The following is a 15,996-nucleotide window of genomic DNA, read 5'->3' on the forward strand; positions in this document are numbered from 1 at the left end:
GCATAGAATAGGGTGCAACACGTATTAGGTTATTAAACATGAAATGTCCAATGCTCTTAAATACTGAGTTTGACAGTTGATAGCTCTGATATCTCATTTTGGCACTTCTTCTTTTATTTTTATTGTGAAGGTACATCTTCAGTCTTTCAAACGTACTTTTGGCTTGTGACTCTTTCACAGATATTTTAGAGCAATTTTTGTGAAACCACAGATAAGTCAAATATTCGTGTTATTTTCAAATAAGAGTTCTGCTGTGGAACCAATGTAGCACAGACAACTTGAAATATCAATGAAGCATTTGGGAAGGATGTGCCTAATGGATGCACAGTATGTCGATGGTTTGAGAAGCTCCGTTGTGGTGATTTTCATCTTAAAAATGAGCCACATAGGTGGCCTGAGACCAAGGTGGATAATGATGAGCTGAAAGCTGCAGTGGAAGCAAATCCATTCAACCTATGCATGAATTAGCAGCAAGGTCTGATGTTACTATTCCAACAACATTGGACCATTTGAAAGCAAATTGGCAAGGTAAAGAAGTTGGTTCTATGGGTACTGCATGAATTAAACGAGCATCAGAAGAGAAATCATCTCAAAGCTTGCCTTTCTTTGCTGTCATGACATAAAGGCAAAACATTTCTGTGCCATATTGCTATGTGTGATGACACTGCAAGCATTTGGCACAATGGTTGGACAAAAATGAAGTTCCAAAACACAGTCCAATACCGAATAGTCAAGAAAAGCTAATGGTGTCTGTTTGGTGGTCCAGTGCTGGTATTATCCACTACAGCTTCATGAAACCTAGTCAATTGATTACAGTGACTGTCTACTGCAACCAATTGGAAGAAATGATGAGGATGCTTGCAATTAAGCAGCAGAGATTGGTCAATAGTGACAGGCCAATCCTCTTGCAAGACAACACTCCACCACACGTCACACAAACAACGCTGCTCAAACTACAGAAGCTGGACTTAGAAACTCTCTGTCATCCACTGTGTTCACCAGACCTTGCACCCACTGACTATCACTTCTTCCAGGCTTTGGGCCATTTCTTACAAGGAAAAATATTCAATTCTCAACAAAGCTGTGGAAAACGCCTTTGATGATTTCATCGCCACACACTCTCCAGGCTTCTTTACTGCTGGCATAAACAAGTTATCATTAAGATGGCAAAACTGTGTCAATAGTTTGGGTGCATACTTTGAGTAATTGTACTGCTTCTTGTTGGAGATATAATAACTACAGTTTCAATTCAAAATTGGACATTTCATATTTAATGACCTTAACATTAACATTAATGAGTGTGGATACTTCAAAGGTCTATCTAGTCTAGTTTTAAATGAACGGTTTTGAGAATAGCATGATATTACTCTGGTTCTTTTATCATGATATCAGTACTTACTTCTGCTCCTCCTCACTGATTTTACTCTTCCCCATGATCTGCTTCACATGGTTTTCAGTAACCTACAAAGAATGAACAATAATTTTGTCATGTATAATGGCACAATACTGGTCATGTATGATGGCAATAATATTGAATCCAACCAGATTGCCACTTCTAGAATTAAGTGTAAAGATACTAATTCATACTATATATAACAAAGAGCTGTAAGTATATAATAGAAGCAGAGCTATAAACTGTTAAGCAAGAAATTTTTAGGCTACATTTTAAAGGAGTACCCTGAAAGGTGTTAGGGGAGCCAGTTCATTATATTTTTGTTACCAAATAAACCCATTGTATGGAATTGTAATGTGGGGAAGGGTTAGAGAAATGGTCAGCTCTGATGGCACATTAACCATTAAAACTGAATGCTTAATTTTTTTCACTAATACATTAGCTTACACCTGTCCAGTGTCCAGTTTTAAGCTAATGTCTGAATAGCCAGATATTCCCAGCATTATACAAAGTTATTTAGAGAAAGAATGCATATATTCTTATTTGGTTTATGGTACAGGGCAAGTAGGCTCTAGAGAATTCACAAAACACTTACTTTTATTTTCTTACTTAAAATCCTATTTGCTGTTTCCAATTTTATAGCTTCATTCTGAATGGGAATGGTTTCAAAAGCAAGATATTTGGTTAAGAATATTTGTAACACAAGAATGAAAAAACAAGCACCACAGGTACTCACTATCAAATTGGTATTAACTGATCAACACTTATGTGCACATATAGTAACATTCATCAGGTGTAGGGCAGGTGGGAGGGGCGCCCAGGGGAGGGGTATATTCACATCTAATGTGTGCAGTGAGCACCGTCTGGGGGATGGACATGCTTGTAGCTCTGATTTCGGTGGGGCAAAGGCAATATATGTAACGTAAACTTTTGTACCCCTGTAATATGCTGAAATAAAAAAAAAAGAAGAAAAAAGAAAAGAAATGTTGTATTTCAAATACAAAACCAGAAACCCATTACATAATAGAATAACAAATGCAATTCTATTGTACTTTCCAGTATTTTAATTAAGGAGCCAAATATAGTAATAAGTAATGAAATATAAATTAGTGATATGGAATCTTCATAGGGAATCTTCTATTCCCTAGAGTCAATCTATTCAAAGTGGTTTAAATTATGAAAGAAGAGTTTACATGATTTTGGCATTATATCTTGCTCACAATATTTAAAGTTAGAAATCATTACTTCTACTGTTTAAAATTCAAATATAAATTAGTGTTTGTTCTGAGGACATTTACTTAGCATAAAAAGCAAGAAAGAGAAGAGATGAAATAACTAAAAAAAAAATACACAGAAGGAAGTATAAATATATTATTTTAAGAGAGAGAGAAATTCATAAAGAAAGCTTGGACTACCACTACTCTTCTATGTACATTATAATTCTGGCTTAAATAAGCACTGCTGAAAAATATATGTAACTATATAAACACAAGAATAAAGAATAATCATATATCACTTATAAACTCTATAACTAGAGTTTAAGTCAGATTAAGTAAGGTTCTACACAAATAAAAAATAGGTTTTGACCATTAACAGAGTTCTAAAGAAATTTTTGTCACCTTCATTTGTTTTAGATAGATCTCCTAATTTTTATAATTATTTGCTACAATTTGAAATAAAAATATATTTGGACCAAGTTTTATTATATCTTTTACCCTACCACAAAATCAAATTATTTCGTGTATTTGCCAAGATCTTCAAGCAAAAGAACGATGTAAACAATTAAATAAATAAATTGCATACCTCTATGCTTTTAATCATACTCTCAGTGATATGTAAAATTCCCGTATGAACCAAATTTGTTTTAATTTCTTTTTCAAGAGCTTTCATTTCATCCCACTTATTGAGTATTTCACACCTCTTCCTTTCGACCTTCTCAGTAAGAGTAAGGTGCACCTCCTCAGTTACATTTTTCTTAGATGATTCTGGGAATAGTTTTTAAAGCAAAATATTACTATGCTTAATATCTCCCATTAATAGCATTGTATATTATTAACAATATTATGTAGTAATATCTTATACTATATGTAACTATAAAGGATAATGTAACTCAAACTCCAAGCATGTCAATAAAAATAATCTGTTCCAAGAATGGGGGTATTCATCCTTTAATTCATTCACATAATCAATCGGTGTTCACAATTTGTTGAACACAATTTGTGCAGACCTAGGGCTAGGTGGGAAGGTTCAATGGTGAATTACACCCAAATCCTTTTCCAGCATTTGCATGTGAGCCGTGCAGACTGACAAGAAACCACAGGAGGCCACGGTGCGGTGCGGGAGCAGAAGGTGCCATGGGGCGGCAAGTGAGACCGTCTAACTCAGCGTGGGGAAGGCTTGAGCAGGACTTTGCCAAAGGGGTGCAACTACACAGAGACAGGAAGGAGGAATGGAAGTTAGACAACTAGAAGGTAATGGGGAGGGAGCAGAGGACAGAATCGAGATGTATGAAGTGATCCCAGCAAGGAAACAGGGTAGATCTGACGAGCCTCATAAATATGTAAAGAAATCAGTCAAAGCTGTTGGAGGCTTTAAATCTGGGGAGAAGCACCATCAGACAATGCCCGCACCATCCACAGTGCTGAAAGTGGATCAGAAGGGGCAGGACTAGAATCAGAGAGATTTTTTGAAAAGTTGTCATTCAGACAAGGTGATCCAATCAGGGCAGCACCCCTGGCATAAAGAGAAGTGCAGAGATCCAAAAACCATTGAGGAAATGGAAAAAAAAAAAAAAGGTCTTTGGTAATCGACTGGATCTGTAACGTAAGGGAGAGGAAGATGCCAAAAACAAGCTCCAGGTTTTAGCTCAGCGGTAGCTAGGAAGGAAGTGGGGGGTTCAATGCAGAACAGAGGGAAGGAGCTTGGTTTGAATCCGCACTTGGCCTCTCATTCCCGGCTGTGTTGGGAGTGGCTGCGGGAGAGGAGCGTGGAAGATGCTGGCCCTGCTTTCTGACTTGCGTCTCCCTGTGCTTGGCAGTGCTGCCCATTGACACAGCCAGGGAGATGCCACTGAGAGAGAGGGTGGGTTTCATCTAGGACATGTGAGTCGAGGTGCTTATGGGACACTCAAGAGGCCATGCCCAGCAGGCAGCTGGACACATGGACGTTCAGCCCAAAAAAGAGTTTTTAGCAGGAAAAACAGATTTAGAATAAAACCCATGTGAACTGTGCCAAAGACACGCTGGACTCCCAAGAACGTCAACATTTCAGGAGCACAGAAAGCAGGTGGGAACGTGAAGAGAGGCTGCTAAGGGCCATTTGTTATCAATCAGCACAGTCAGATACTGACCAGAGAGGTAAGACTTCATTTTTTGAGAAAGAACAACGACTTTTTTTGAGGGAGAAAAAGCAATTTGAAAGATTGGTAACACTCACTTATAGACAGTAAACAAGACGGAAAGAAATCGTCGCCAACATTCAACTTTGCCAAATTCGGAAGAAGGAAACTTTGCAGTTGAGTTTTGAAATGTGGGGAATTAGCTAAGTGGACACATGATCAACTCCAGGAAGGGGCAGACATGGTCATTGTTAAGCTTCTACACAAACTGAGAAACGCTACAAAACAGACTCTCCGATCCCCTGGGCCTAAGCGGAGGGCGTCAGCCTAGAGCCGTCAGCCGAGGGCAAAGCAGCCAAAAGTGTGTCCGGCCAGGTGAGCGGCCTCCGCCTCGCCTTCCTACCTGAAGAGGAAGACTGAGGTATCGAAATGGGGAAGTTCCACAGAAAATGCGCATGGTTGGAGGAGAGGGCTCCTGGGTGAGAACCTTCAGGAAAAGAATAAAGCAGGAGGAAAACGGGCACCGGGTTTCTTCCACCGCACTGAGAGCTGGGATCGAATAGGAAGAAAGGTCGGCTTGAGTTCTAGAAAGTTGGTGACTGCATCTTGTTTATTATTATTATAAATCTTTGCCTTTTTTTTTCCTATTAGTGTCCAGCAATAAATTCCTTAAGTATTTTTTTTTTTTTTTTTTTTTAATCATGGGCTTGTTTTAAGAGACAGCCAAGAAACTGATAACTGTGGGGCTGGGGTCCCCTCCACGCGGGTGTGACAGGGACCCCACAACGGATGAGCACCGTGATGCAGGAAGGAGGGGACCGGCCCCGCTGAGCCCGAGCAGGGACGGAGGACGGTGGGGCGGCGGGACGCGAGTCCAGCAGCAGGAAACCCTGGCGGGGACGCGGGGCGGGGAGAGCAGCGCGCGGCGCACAGGGAGGAAGGAGGAAACGGGCAGAAAGGGGAAACTAACTCCGGCAAGAACCTCTGAGGTCTACTGAGAACTTAAAGCGGGTTATGAGTATATCCTAAAAGATGCTGAGGAAAAATTGTAACTCCAGTAGGAGCAAGTGTTTAACAAACTTGGAGAGAAAGTGGCCTTTGACTGAACAGCTGGGAAACAGTCAAGATGAGTGCGCAAGATGCTTGGTTGAACTTATTTTGATTCATGAATCACATCCTAAATTGTGTAAATTTAAAATAATTTTAATATCCATTTAATGCATAAATATTCCTAAAATGCAATTTATTTCCCACGAAATGTGTATTCCTCCTCACAGGTAATACCAAAAGGAAGAAGAACAAGCAGGCAGAGTGGCCACCACATGCCAGGCTCTGTGCCCACGACAACCCTCGGAGGGAACCGCTGCCGTCACCCGACCTGACGCCGGCAGCCGGGACCGACGCTCAGAGCGCAGAAGCGCCAGTGGCAGCGAGGGCGTCTGGCTGACCTCAAAGACCCTCAGCCCCACCCCCAGCACACCAGCTGCGGGGACGACCACGTGCAGCCCCAGGAGCACCCCCGCCACCCACGGGCCACGTGAGGAGGAGCATGCAGTAGGCAGAGGTGGAGAGCGCGTTTGCATGATGAAGAGCGTCTCAGATGGGGACAGCCTTAGAGACTCCTTGATGTCCACAAAATCTTGCTTCTTTAAGGTGGGACTACAAATGTAAAGGTTCTGAAAACCAGAATGGACTCTCTTCCTCGCCATACCCTGGAAACCGCGGAGGCCACAGCACCACTTTCTCTACCTAGCCCCACCTGAATGTGCCGAGCAAAGGTTCACCATCCCCCTCTGAAATCCGTTTTGAGACATTTTCTCTAGGATAAACTTTTAGTCCTTCAGTGTTTCCTCCTGAGATCTATTTCCCGTATTTGTATCATTGGGTCAATTTTCTTAGGATCTATTCCAAATGCCGTGGTCAAAACTTCACACAATTCTCCCTACATAAGGTCCTGAGTTAATTCAGTGTTCCACTAAAAACCACAAACATCTTAAGAGAATAATGAAACAGTGCACACGTTGTATCTGGATACGGAGAAACTAAACACCCACAAGTACCCAAAACAACAGACACTGGGATGGGATGCTTAAGCCTGGGGGAAACTCTGACGAGATCAACTGTGTCCTTGTTGTGTCTTTAATGTATTTTGTTTAAACCACTTTGAATTAAATGAAAATAATTTATTTCTAAAGAAGTTGATGGGAAAAAATAAATGAATAAAATTTAATAACCTCTCTGAAAAACCCTTTCAAATACCTAATGGCAGGAGGCCATGTAGAGCAGGGGCAGGTTTGACGACTCTTCACACAAGGGCCACAGCACAACATGAGTGGGAAAAACACCCCACGATCACTTGCCTGATTTGTCCTTAGCAGCCTGCAGCAGCGCAAGCTCCACCTCCAGCTCATCTCTGAGTCTGCAATTGGATCATGAAAAATAGTGAAGTATTAGAACCCTACTTGTAGCTTTTTTCTTTTGTCTATTTTACAGCACAGTCTTTCTTTTAATTCGAAATGACACCTGATCTTCTTACTTTCTAACACAAAAAATGTAATCTGAAGATGCTTATAAAATGACAGCCTAGGTCAGTCAAGTTAGACAAATAAAATAATACTTTCTTACCAAGGCTGCATAAGCCATTAGTTAGAGGAGTTGGGTAATTTAAAATAAATTATTTCCCATAGTGTTTATTAATATTATTTTGTGACTTCAACTGCTAAGAAGAAAAAAGGCAAAAAAAAAAAAAAAAAAAAAGGAGAGGAAAAAAAACCAACCTGAGCATTGTACACTCAAAGGCAAACAACACATGGAGGACTATGGGAAGGTCTCACCGATGTTGGAGGACACTTTGCATTTTTCCCTGCACGTTATGACTTCATCCCACAGACACAATTTACAAATGCCAATATGTTTGAACTAAAAATAAAATACAAGAAATTTAAAAAGAAGGAAAAAAACTCAGTATCCTCTTCTTGGTTCAACGTAAACTAAATCAGTGACCTGATTCCTAATAGACTTAAAGAGGAGGAAGAAAAGGAGTGTAGTAGGTATTATATATATATATATACATATATATATGTGTATATATATACATATATATATGTATATATATATATGCACGCGCACACACACACTGAAGAAAACACTGTGCTTTGGCTAAAAAAACATCAGTACCACAAACAATGCCTCATGTCTACAAATGACCTAATAGTTTAAGATTTATGCACGTTATTGTAGCTCATTTTACCACAGATGAAAACAGAACAAGAGTGGTATTATGGCCCTCAATTTTTAGAAGCTAGTAGTTCAATCGATTAATAATGATAACAGCTTTTTCAATGTGTATATTCAGAAGGTTTAGTTTCCAGAAATTTTCTATGTGTTATAGTTTTAAATATTGCTTGTGGTTTTGTTCTATTGCTTTGTTTTTCTTCTTCAGGGACTTTAATTGTATGTGAATTGGAGCTTGTTTAGCTCTCTTCTAACTCAACAACTTTTTCTGGCTCTTTCTTTATCTCATCTTCAGTTTTTAAATGTTTTCTTGCTTTTCTCCAATGCCCCCTCATTAAAAACCATTCTTCCCTGGGCATGTCATAGTTTAGTCTTGACCTATGAAATAACTTTTACCTGTTCAAATATTTCTTTCCTCGGTTGTCAAATCTTGTCTGTTCCTTTTTTGTTGTTGATTTCTGCGCTTAGTTTTTAAATTTCTGACTCAAAGGTGTGTTCATATCCTGAAATGCTTTCTTGGGAATATGCAATTTAGTTTAGAGAGTCGTGCCCCAGTTTTCTTCTTCTTCAACTTGCTGTTTGCATTTGGTGTGGCAGGGATTTTCACCAGCTAGACTGTTTGGGTTCTCATTGCCTGTTTCCTTTTTGTGGTAGTCCGTACAGACAAAGGCTGTTGACACCTCTGAAGTTCTGCAGGCAGGACTAGTGGTTTGGGGTAGTGTGTGAGATTCCTATTTAAGAGGACACTTTTTTGTCAGTGTAGCAAGTTGTACTTTTTTATTGTTGATATATTGTGTTTTTCATGGTTGTTTAATTTGTTTTGCTATTACTGGACAGCTCTTTTGGAGGGAAAAAAAAAAAAAAGACTGTATGGGAAAGGGTTGTGTGCACTTTGATTTTCTTCCTTTATAGGTTTCTAAATGTTCCTTTCTTGCTTCCTTTTGTATTCTCAAACATTCCAAAGGATGGTGCTCACTTTCGTCTAACCATCTTCCCACCACATCGTGTCCATTCCAGAACCGCTTCCTCCCTCCCTCCTGCTCTGGCTACGAAGCCCCTCCTGCAGCCGGTGCTCCCACCAGGCTGCCAGCTCACGTGCCAGTCTTCTCACGTGGTGGTCTTCTCACATGACGGTCTTCTCACATGACGGCCTTCTCACGTGACAGCCTCCTCATGTGACACCCTTCTCACGTGGCGGCCTTCTCACATGACGGCCTTCTCACGTGACACCCTTCTCACGTGGCGGCCTTCTCACGTGACAGTCTGTCTTCTCACCTGACGGTCTTGTCATGTGGTAGCCTTCTCCTCAGGGGGGCTCTCCCCGAAGCAGTTTGAGGGCACTTCTAGCCCTACTGTTCTCTCTTCCGCGAACTTTCCCCGAACTTCTCTTGCTCTCACAAAGGTTTGCCGCAGGAACATGGAGGATGGTTCATGGCGCTTGATGTTCACTTTTCTATTTTCAGTTATTTTCAACTTTGGTTGCTTTTCTAATGAATCCTATAACTTTATGCTGCCTCGGCACATCTGCCTTCCGCGTCCACTTCCTGGTGGTCACCTCCCACAGGACAGCTGGTCACAGCACACTCGACTCCCCCCACCGCCCCCACACCCCACATGGACTGTGTGGATGAGCCACAGTGACCCCCTCAGTCACAGGTGACCCCAGTGAGTTTGTGCTTGCTTGTCCTGAACCCACAAGTTAGAACAACCTGCGGGGACCGCCCAGGTGATGCTCTGGATCCAAGTAAAGGCTTGGCCTACAGGTTCTCTCTCTCCTCTCTCTCTTTCTCTCCCCCTCCCCCCTCCTCTACCTCTGGCCCCGCTGGGTTGGTGAGTGTGTCCTGGACAGTTTCCCCTTCCTGTTGACCCTGCAAGGTGAGCGGCCCTCTTCTCTCAGTCTTCTGTCACTCCATGTTCTGTGCCTTACCTGAACAGGACACTTGAACCTGACCTATCCAAGTCAGGGCTCTGAGAGAGAGTGGCTGTCTTGGTCGGAATAAACTGGACACAGGTCTGACAAGGGCGACAGGGCATCTACTAGTATAGCCCAGTTCCTTTTAAGAGGGACACGTGGTCACAGGTTGGACATTCGGCATTAGGCCTGCAGGCCAGGATGCCAAAGTACCCCATGAAAGTACCCCACGAAAGTACCCCACGAAAGGCAACCTGCAAACGTCCACCACCAGGTCTCCTGCAGCCGGTCAGGGCCGGGCTGGAGAGAGACACTGTGGGAGAGACCTGCAGGCCACGCCGGAGCAAAGCAGAGCAGAGATTTCTGTCTTCCAGTTACACCGAAGGCAGATTTTGTTTTTCGGTTTTATTTCTTGTTTTGTTTGCTTCAGTATATTTTGGATGTTTCAGATTGTTTTTATTTATTTATTTTTCTTATTTATTCTAGCATGTATATGTCTAATAGCTGGGCTTTAATTTTTTTACAAAATCCTTACAAACAATATATCCTGTTCGCCTATGACTTGACCCTGGAAAACCAGAGAGGTTGCAGTATGTTTTCACATTAAAAAAATAATAAGGGTCTGCACAGAAGGCATCTTGAATCTGCAGCCCTCTCACCTCTCAAGAAGTCTTCAGGAGACCACCAGAAAGACAGGAGATTCCTTCAGAAACCTCCCCACACTCCACCCATGGAAACACCACTTTTAGTAGAATACCCTAGCCACGTAAGTGAGGGTCTGCAGAAGCGGCCAGATGCCAGGCACGACATCAGGACAGGCAGCTCGCCACACCCGACAGTGCGTAAGAGAACGTAACTCTGTGCTCCTCACATCGCTTTTAAGATGCCCTTAAGTATAATCTAAACACAGACCAAGTCGGCTCGCCCAGGCCTTACTTGTCATTCCGCTCCAGAGCAGCTCTGATGGCCGTCACCAGCACCCTCAGCTCCTCCCGGACTCGTTCCACGTCGGCCGTCTTCACGGGCCGCTTCTCTAGCCCCTTGGCTTGAGCCAGAAGAGTCTAGACAGGGCCAGGCACATGAAGAGGGGACAGACACTCAGAGGGGTGAGAACGTTCCCCTTTGTTATTAATATATGTTCAAGCTGCCCTGCGTTAAAACATAAATTCTAGTTAACATAGGTAAATTTGGAGGATTCCAGGGAGGGAAGGATATTGGGGGAGGAATGGCTAATCAAGTGAAGTTCTGGTAAAATACGTTTTTCAATATTTTAAGATTTTATTTTTCTAAGAAATTAAAAAACATGGTGGGAGAGTTTTATTGTTGGCTTGTGTGGGGGAAGAGACATGCTGATAAAGTGCTTCAGGTACATTATTAGAAGCACCGTAATTATTTCTTCTAATTAGTGAGAAATGATATTAATACAACTAGGATCCACGGCTATGAAAGAAAGCTGTGCTCAAAGGCAGGGACACAAAGATCTCTGTCCCCAGGGGAGGGACTGCCTGGAGTTGGGAAACAGAAGGAAGGGCCCAGCCCGCTGGCCTGGGAATGTTTTCATGCTGGTGTTTGAGTGAAACGTGGGTATATATGTTCCTTTTGGACTCAACCTCAAAAAGTGAGGAAGAGGAACAGGGTAGCTCCCCACTGGAGCACTGCTAATTCCTGCAAACACAAAAACTTATCCTTCTGCACCACGGAAAGGCTCAGAACAAAGAAGATGATGCCTACGTATGATTCTGGATTAGGAAGTAAGTTAGAACTGACCTCCCAGCAATGCTGTGATTCTTTCATATACCAAGTAAGAAACTATTTATAATTTGTAAGATATTATGAAATTGTTAAACTTTCTTAAATTTAAAATGCCAAATTCATCTTACCTACAGTGGTAGATTCTCCTAGTTTTTGTAAGTGATAAAAAGTTATTCCTGTAGCATATTTTCTTACTAGAACAATTGCATGTTTAACATAACCCTGGAGGGAATGCCTGGAAAGTTGTCCCCAGTGAAATGAAGAGACTATGGGTTTATATGGGTTTATGCTGCAGCTTACGGCAGGCTGGCTGTCACCATGCACTCGCGGTGCTTCCCCCAGGTGACAACCGGACAGTGGTTTCCAATAATTACTGACATAGCACTATTTATGTTCTCTAACTATACATATATAATATATATATAGTTTCAAACTATATATATATTATAATATATAGTTTGAAACTATATATATAAAATATATATATATAATTTGAAACTATATATATAAAATATATATATAGTTTGAAACTATATATATAGCATATGTGTGTGTATATATATAGTTACATTATATATATAGAGTTACATTGTATATACAGATATAGATATATAGATATAGATATATAGTTACAGTAATGGTTTCGGAGTGTAAATTGATCAATAATGTCCTGACCCTAGTGTAAAGCCCATCCCTTATAGAAAGTATTGACTATTCTAAATTATGAAAGCACAAATAAGGCTTCGTGGATTCTGAATGTTTCCCTCTCCTCATGAAATAAATATGAAGCCATGAGTAAAAAAAGACTCTATTTAAGCCTCCATGACTGACTGCTACCTTATGCTGTGCTGTGGGACGGGAGTCCAGCAGGATCGCCATGTAGAGCTCATATTCATCCTGCATAAAACACAAAAAACAAAAATCCATTGGAAATGCATCAGGAGATTACGCTGCAAGTTTTTTGTGTGTATAAATAATAGGAAAGCTAAGAATGGTGCAGTTTAGATTTAAAAAATCTTCTTACAGTATATTAAACAGTATGCACACTAACGTTTATAAAAATTGCACCGTCTTTGAAGCATATTTGAGCATTAGCTATTGATCACCTCTGAATACCATCATGAAGTACCTTGACACACAGATAGCAAATCATCTGCTGCCATGAAGAAGTTCCGTGGATTTGGACCCTGCTGACCTGCCAGAGATGAGCTTTCAGGTGACGAGGGCATCTCTGGGCAACAGGCCACCTTATCTCCATCGTTAAATATTCCTCGTCATTAGGGAAATTAGAGAACAGCATGATCTTTAAGCAACCTAATTTCAACTCAGATTCCATATGAAGGTTACTTCCATCATGAAATTACAACAAACCTATAATTCCATAAGGATTCACGTAATACTACATAAATATAAAAGTTTATATATCACATATGTTCAATTTCTAGAAGGTTATATGTAAATAGGAAGCTTTAATGGGAAACTACGGGCCTTAGGAGAGAGCTAACTGGGTGTTTATTCCACGTTGCCCTTTTATGGTTTACGTGACTGCAGGCAGATGACTTCAGTCTCTGTGAGTGGTGACCCTCGTCTGCAGAAAGGGGACCGTGATACTCAGCAGCATGTCAGGGAGGCTTGAGATCATCCATGCGTGCAGAGCATCGTGCCAAGTTCTCAACTGTTATGCAGAAAAGGTATGTTTCTTACCTTAATTTCCTTCAAGATTTCACCAAATATCAAAGAACTGTTGCAAATATCTTCAAAGATGTCGCCAAAAATCTGCAGTCTGCTCAGTCCTTGAGGGTCACACGTGCATTTCTTCTGGAGTTCCTGGAGGACACACAGAATCAGCCCATTTCAGGATGTCTTCATTCTCCTTTCAGAACAGTGTTGCTCGGGGGAAGGACCCGGGAAGGACAGAGCTGCCATCACCCAGGCGCCTTGTCCCAGCAGAGCAGGTGGCAAACGAAGTTGACTCTGATCCACTCCTGCGAGTCTTTCATTACCTGGTCACACAAGATGTGACTTTTTTGTCTTTTCATTCTTTATTCACCTGCTTCATCCTGTACTCAGGGGTTCACTATGCCCCCTAATACCCCCAAGGCCCTCTCTTCTGTCAGTCTCCTTAGCCCCAAACTTCCAAGTCTGGGTGTTTCACGGGTGGACAGCTATTTCCTTCTCTTCCCTGCATTCTCCCCCAGCTGAGGTAACATCTCAGCGAGTGTGTTCTGTTCTCAGCCCCTGGCATCCCATGGTCACTCTTCCGGTCCCACCAGCCCCCTGGCCCCCACTATACCTGGTCCCTGGGCAGTCTTCACCCGTGTCGCAGAGCTCAGCGGCTGTCTCCACACTCCTGTTCTTCAAGGTCAGGCAGGAAACCCTTTCTCAGACCCTCCTGTTTTTCCTGCAAATATTTTGTTCACTATCTCTGCTGTGTAGCCTCTACTGCTTTCCAGTAGGAACTTGCCTCCAACTTACTTTCCACACGCAGCCTTTTCTCATTTCACCCTGTTACATCAACTGATCTTGTCAAATATCTAGCAGCTGGCAGCTTTTTTACAGTCTACCTGGAAACATAATGAGGCGTCTGAGGAAGAGTTCCAGCCCACGAGTGCTGGGCTCCTTGAGGCGGAGCAGGTGTGTGGACAGCGCTGAGGAACCACCTTCCTCACCTGTCGCAGCTTCCTCTCATGGCACGCGGCCGCCGAGCTCCCGGTGAAATCGTGCTTCAGGAGGTCTTGCTTTGCAAGAACTTCTTTTTGGAAATTCAAGAACTTCTTATACCTGTCCGCTTTCGTTATGCCGGCTAAGTAGGAGCTGACACAGCGGTACTCGTCCCCGCCTGGGGGTGACAGGGCACACTGGCGGCTGGAGCCCACCGCCTTGTACCTGAGCACCTTCAGGTCCGCCAGGCGGAGCTCCTCCCTCTTTCGCCGGCCAGGGGAGCCCTCCCTCATTGCCTCTTTCTCTTCTTTCGGAAACCTCCTTGGGGTGACATCCTCTTCTGAAGCGCAGGAAATCTCTGCCTGAGGGCGCAAGTGGCTGAAGAGCCGTGTGTTCCAGGCATCGTCTGGAACCAGAGCTGTGTTGATGGTGAAATGAACCAGAGCCTCTTTCATCGCTGCCACCTTGCTCTCGGGGGGCCTTCTCGCCACAGAGGCCTTGCCCTCCTGCGGCCTGTTGGCGTTGGGCCAGTGCTGCAAGATGGTCTCGGGAGGCCTGTACAGCTTGTTGGGGTTCAGGTGTCCGGAGGTGTAAAGGTAGACATCGTCCTTGTGCTCTTTCTGCAGCCTGTTCAGCAGCTCCCGTAGGTTGCATAGAGTCTTCACCCCTGGGGTCTCGCAGTGTCTCCACTTCAGGTAAACTGTTCAGGAAAGACAGCGGCCTGTAAATGTCGCTCTTAGTCCCAAAATAAACCAGCTCTGTCCATTTGCCGAGCTGGCATACGCCATGCCCAAAGAGGGGCGAAAGATAAAGAAAACTAGCACCTGGCCTGGCTCTTAAAAGTCAGGTGCCGCTGCGGGCGAGGGTCGCACAGGTGCGGAGCGTGTGCGGTGCAGTCAGCAAGCCCGGGACCCCCAGCGCCAACAGGAGAGACGACGGAGAGTTTTAATGTGACAGAATGTTTCTTACAAGATCAGCAGAGCTTCTGCAAAATTCTAAAAATTTAATTATTTAATTCTAAATGATGATGCTTAACGATGTCTTCCTTAACATACTGCACGTGTGTGTGTGTGTGTGTGTGTGTGTGTTCTCCCTTAACACTGAACGGTCTCGGGAGTCCCTGAGCAAACCCCTCAACAACAAAGGGGTCGTTCACCCCTTCCTGCCCCCTCCCCCCCCAGAGAGAAGCCTGTGGCTGTGTCGAGGGGACCCTAACTCCCTCCACAAGAGGTCCAGGCCTCTTGCAAGCCCCGGGGACGGGCTCTGTTTCAGAACATGGCCAGGGACATAAAATATCAGGGATACTTGGCCTTTTGAGTCGACTTCCAAACTGTGTGGGAGCAAAAATACTACATAATCTCTCTGAACCCTAGTTGCTCCCTGTGCAAAATCAGAATAATCATCTCCAAATGCTTGAGGGGCACCCAAACGGAATGGCTTTTGACGAAGAGGCACATGGCATGGAATAGACTCTGTAAACTATACCCATTTTTGTGAAAGGTCTACAGTACCGGGCACACCTTACTAAATACTTGTGAGAGAACACGAGGCAGCCCAGATGCGCCCTCTCGTGTGCTGTCTTCCACCACGAGGAGAGAGGTGTCCTCTGGGATGCCGTGCCCTGGGATGGCCGGGGGGCAGCCAGCCGTAGCTCTGCTTTCTCAGAGAGCTGCAGGAAAGGTAGGCAGACCTCCTTCTGCCCAGCAG

At 43.3% G+C, this 15,996-nt stretch overlaps 1 protein-coding gene across 1 annotated transcript; it reads right to left on the reverse strand.

The window, feature by feature from the left end:
- Positions 1-1,395: 1,395 nt before the first annotated feature.
- On the reverse strand, positions 1,396-14,969 carry C15H6orf118 (chromosome 15 C6orf118 homolog). The gene is made up of 8 exons (XM_069489101.1): positions 14,298-14,969; positions 13,333-13,455; positions 12,466-12,525; positions 10,813-10,937; positions 7,091-7,149; positions 3,197-3,378; positions 1,989-2,042; positions 1,396-1,461 (listed from the first exon to the last, which is right to left on the reverse strand). The coding sequence occupies exons 1-8, from the start codon at positions 14,742-14,744 to the stop codon at positions 1,396-1,398; spliced, it is 1,116 nt and encodes a 371-aa protein (XP_069345202.1). The 5' UTR covers positions 14,745-14,969.
- Between the last annotated feature and the right edge of the window lie 1,027 nt (positions 14,970-15,996).

The sequence above is a fragment of the Eulemur rufifrons genome, chromosome 15 (assembly GCF_041146395.1).
Source record: "Eulemur rufifrons isolate Redbay chromosome 15, OSU_ERuf_1, whole genome shotgun sequence".
Lineage (NCBI taxonomy): Eukaryota > Metazoa > Chordata > Mammalia > Primates > Lemuridae > Eulemur > Eulemur rufifrons.

Bases quoted from the DNA above. Each gene is read 5' to 3' on its own strand.
- C15H6orf118 (XM_069489101.1), bottom strand. From the start codon at position 14,744: ATGAAAGAGGCTCTGGTTCATTTCACCATCAACACAGCTCTGGTTCCA. The intron at 10,938-12,465 runs GTAGCAGTCAGT...GGCCCTGTCTAG, and splicing joins GTCCCACAGCACAGCATAAG to ACTCTTCTGGCTCAAGCCAA. The intron at 1,462-1,988 runs GTAAGTGTTTTG...CATTCTTTGTAG, and splicing joins TTTTAAGTAAGAAAATAAAA to GTTACTGAAAACCATGTGAA.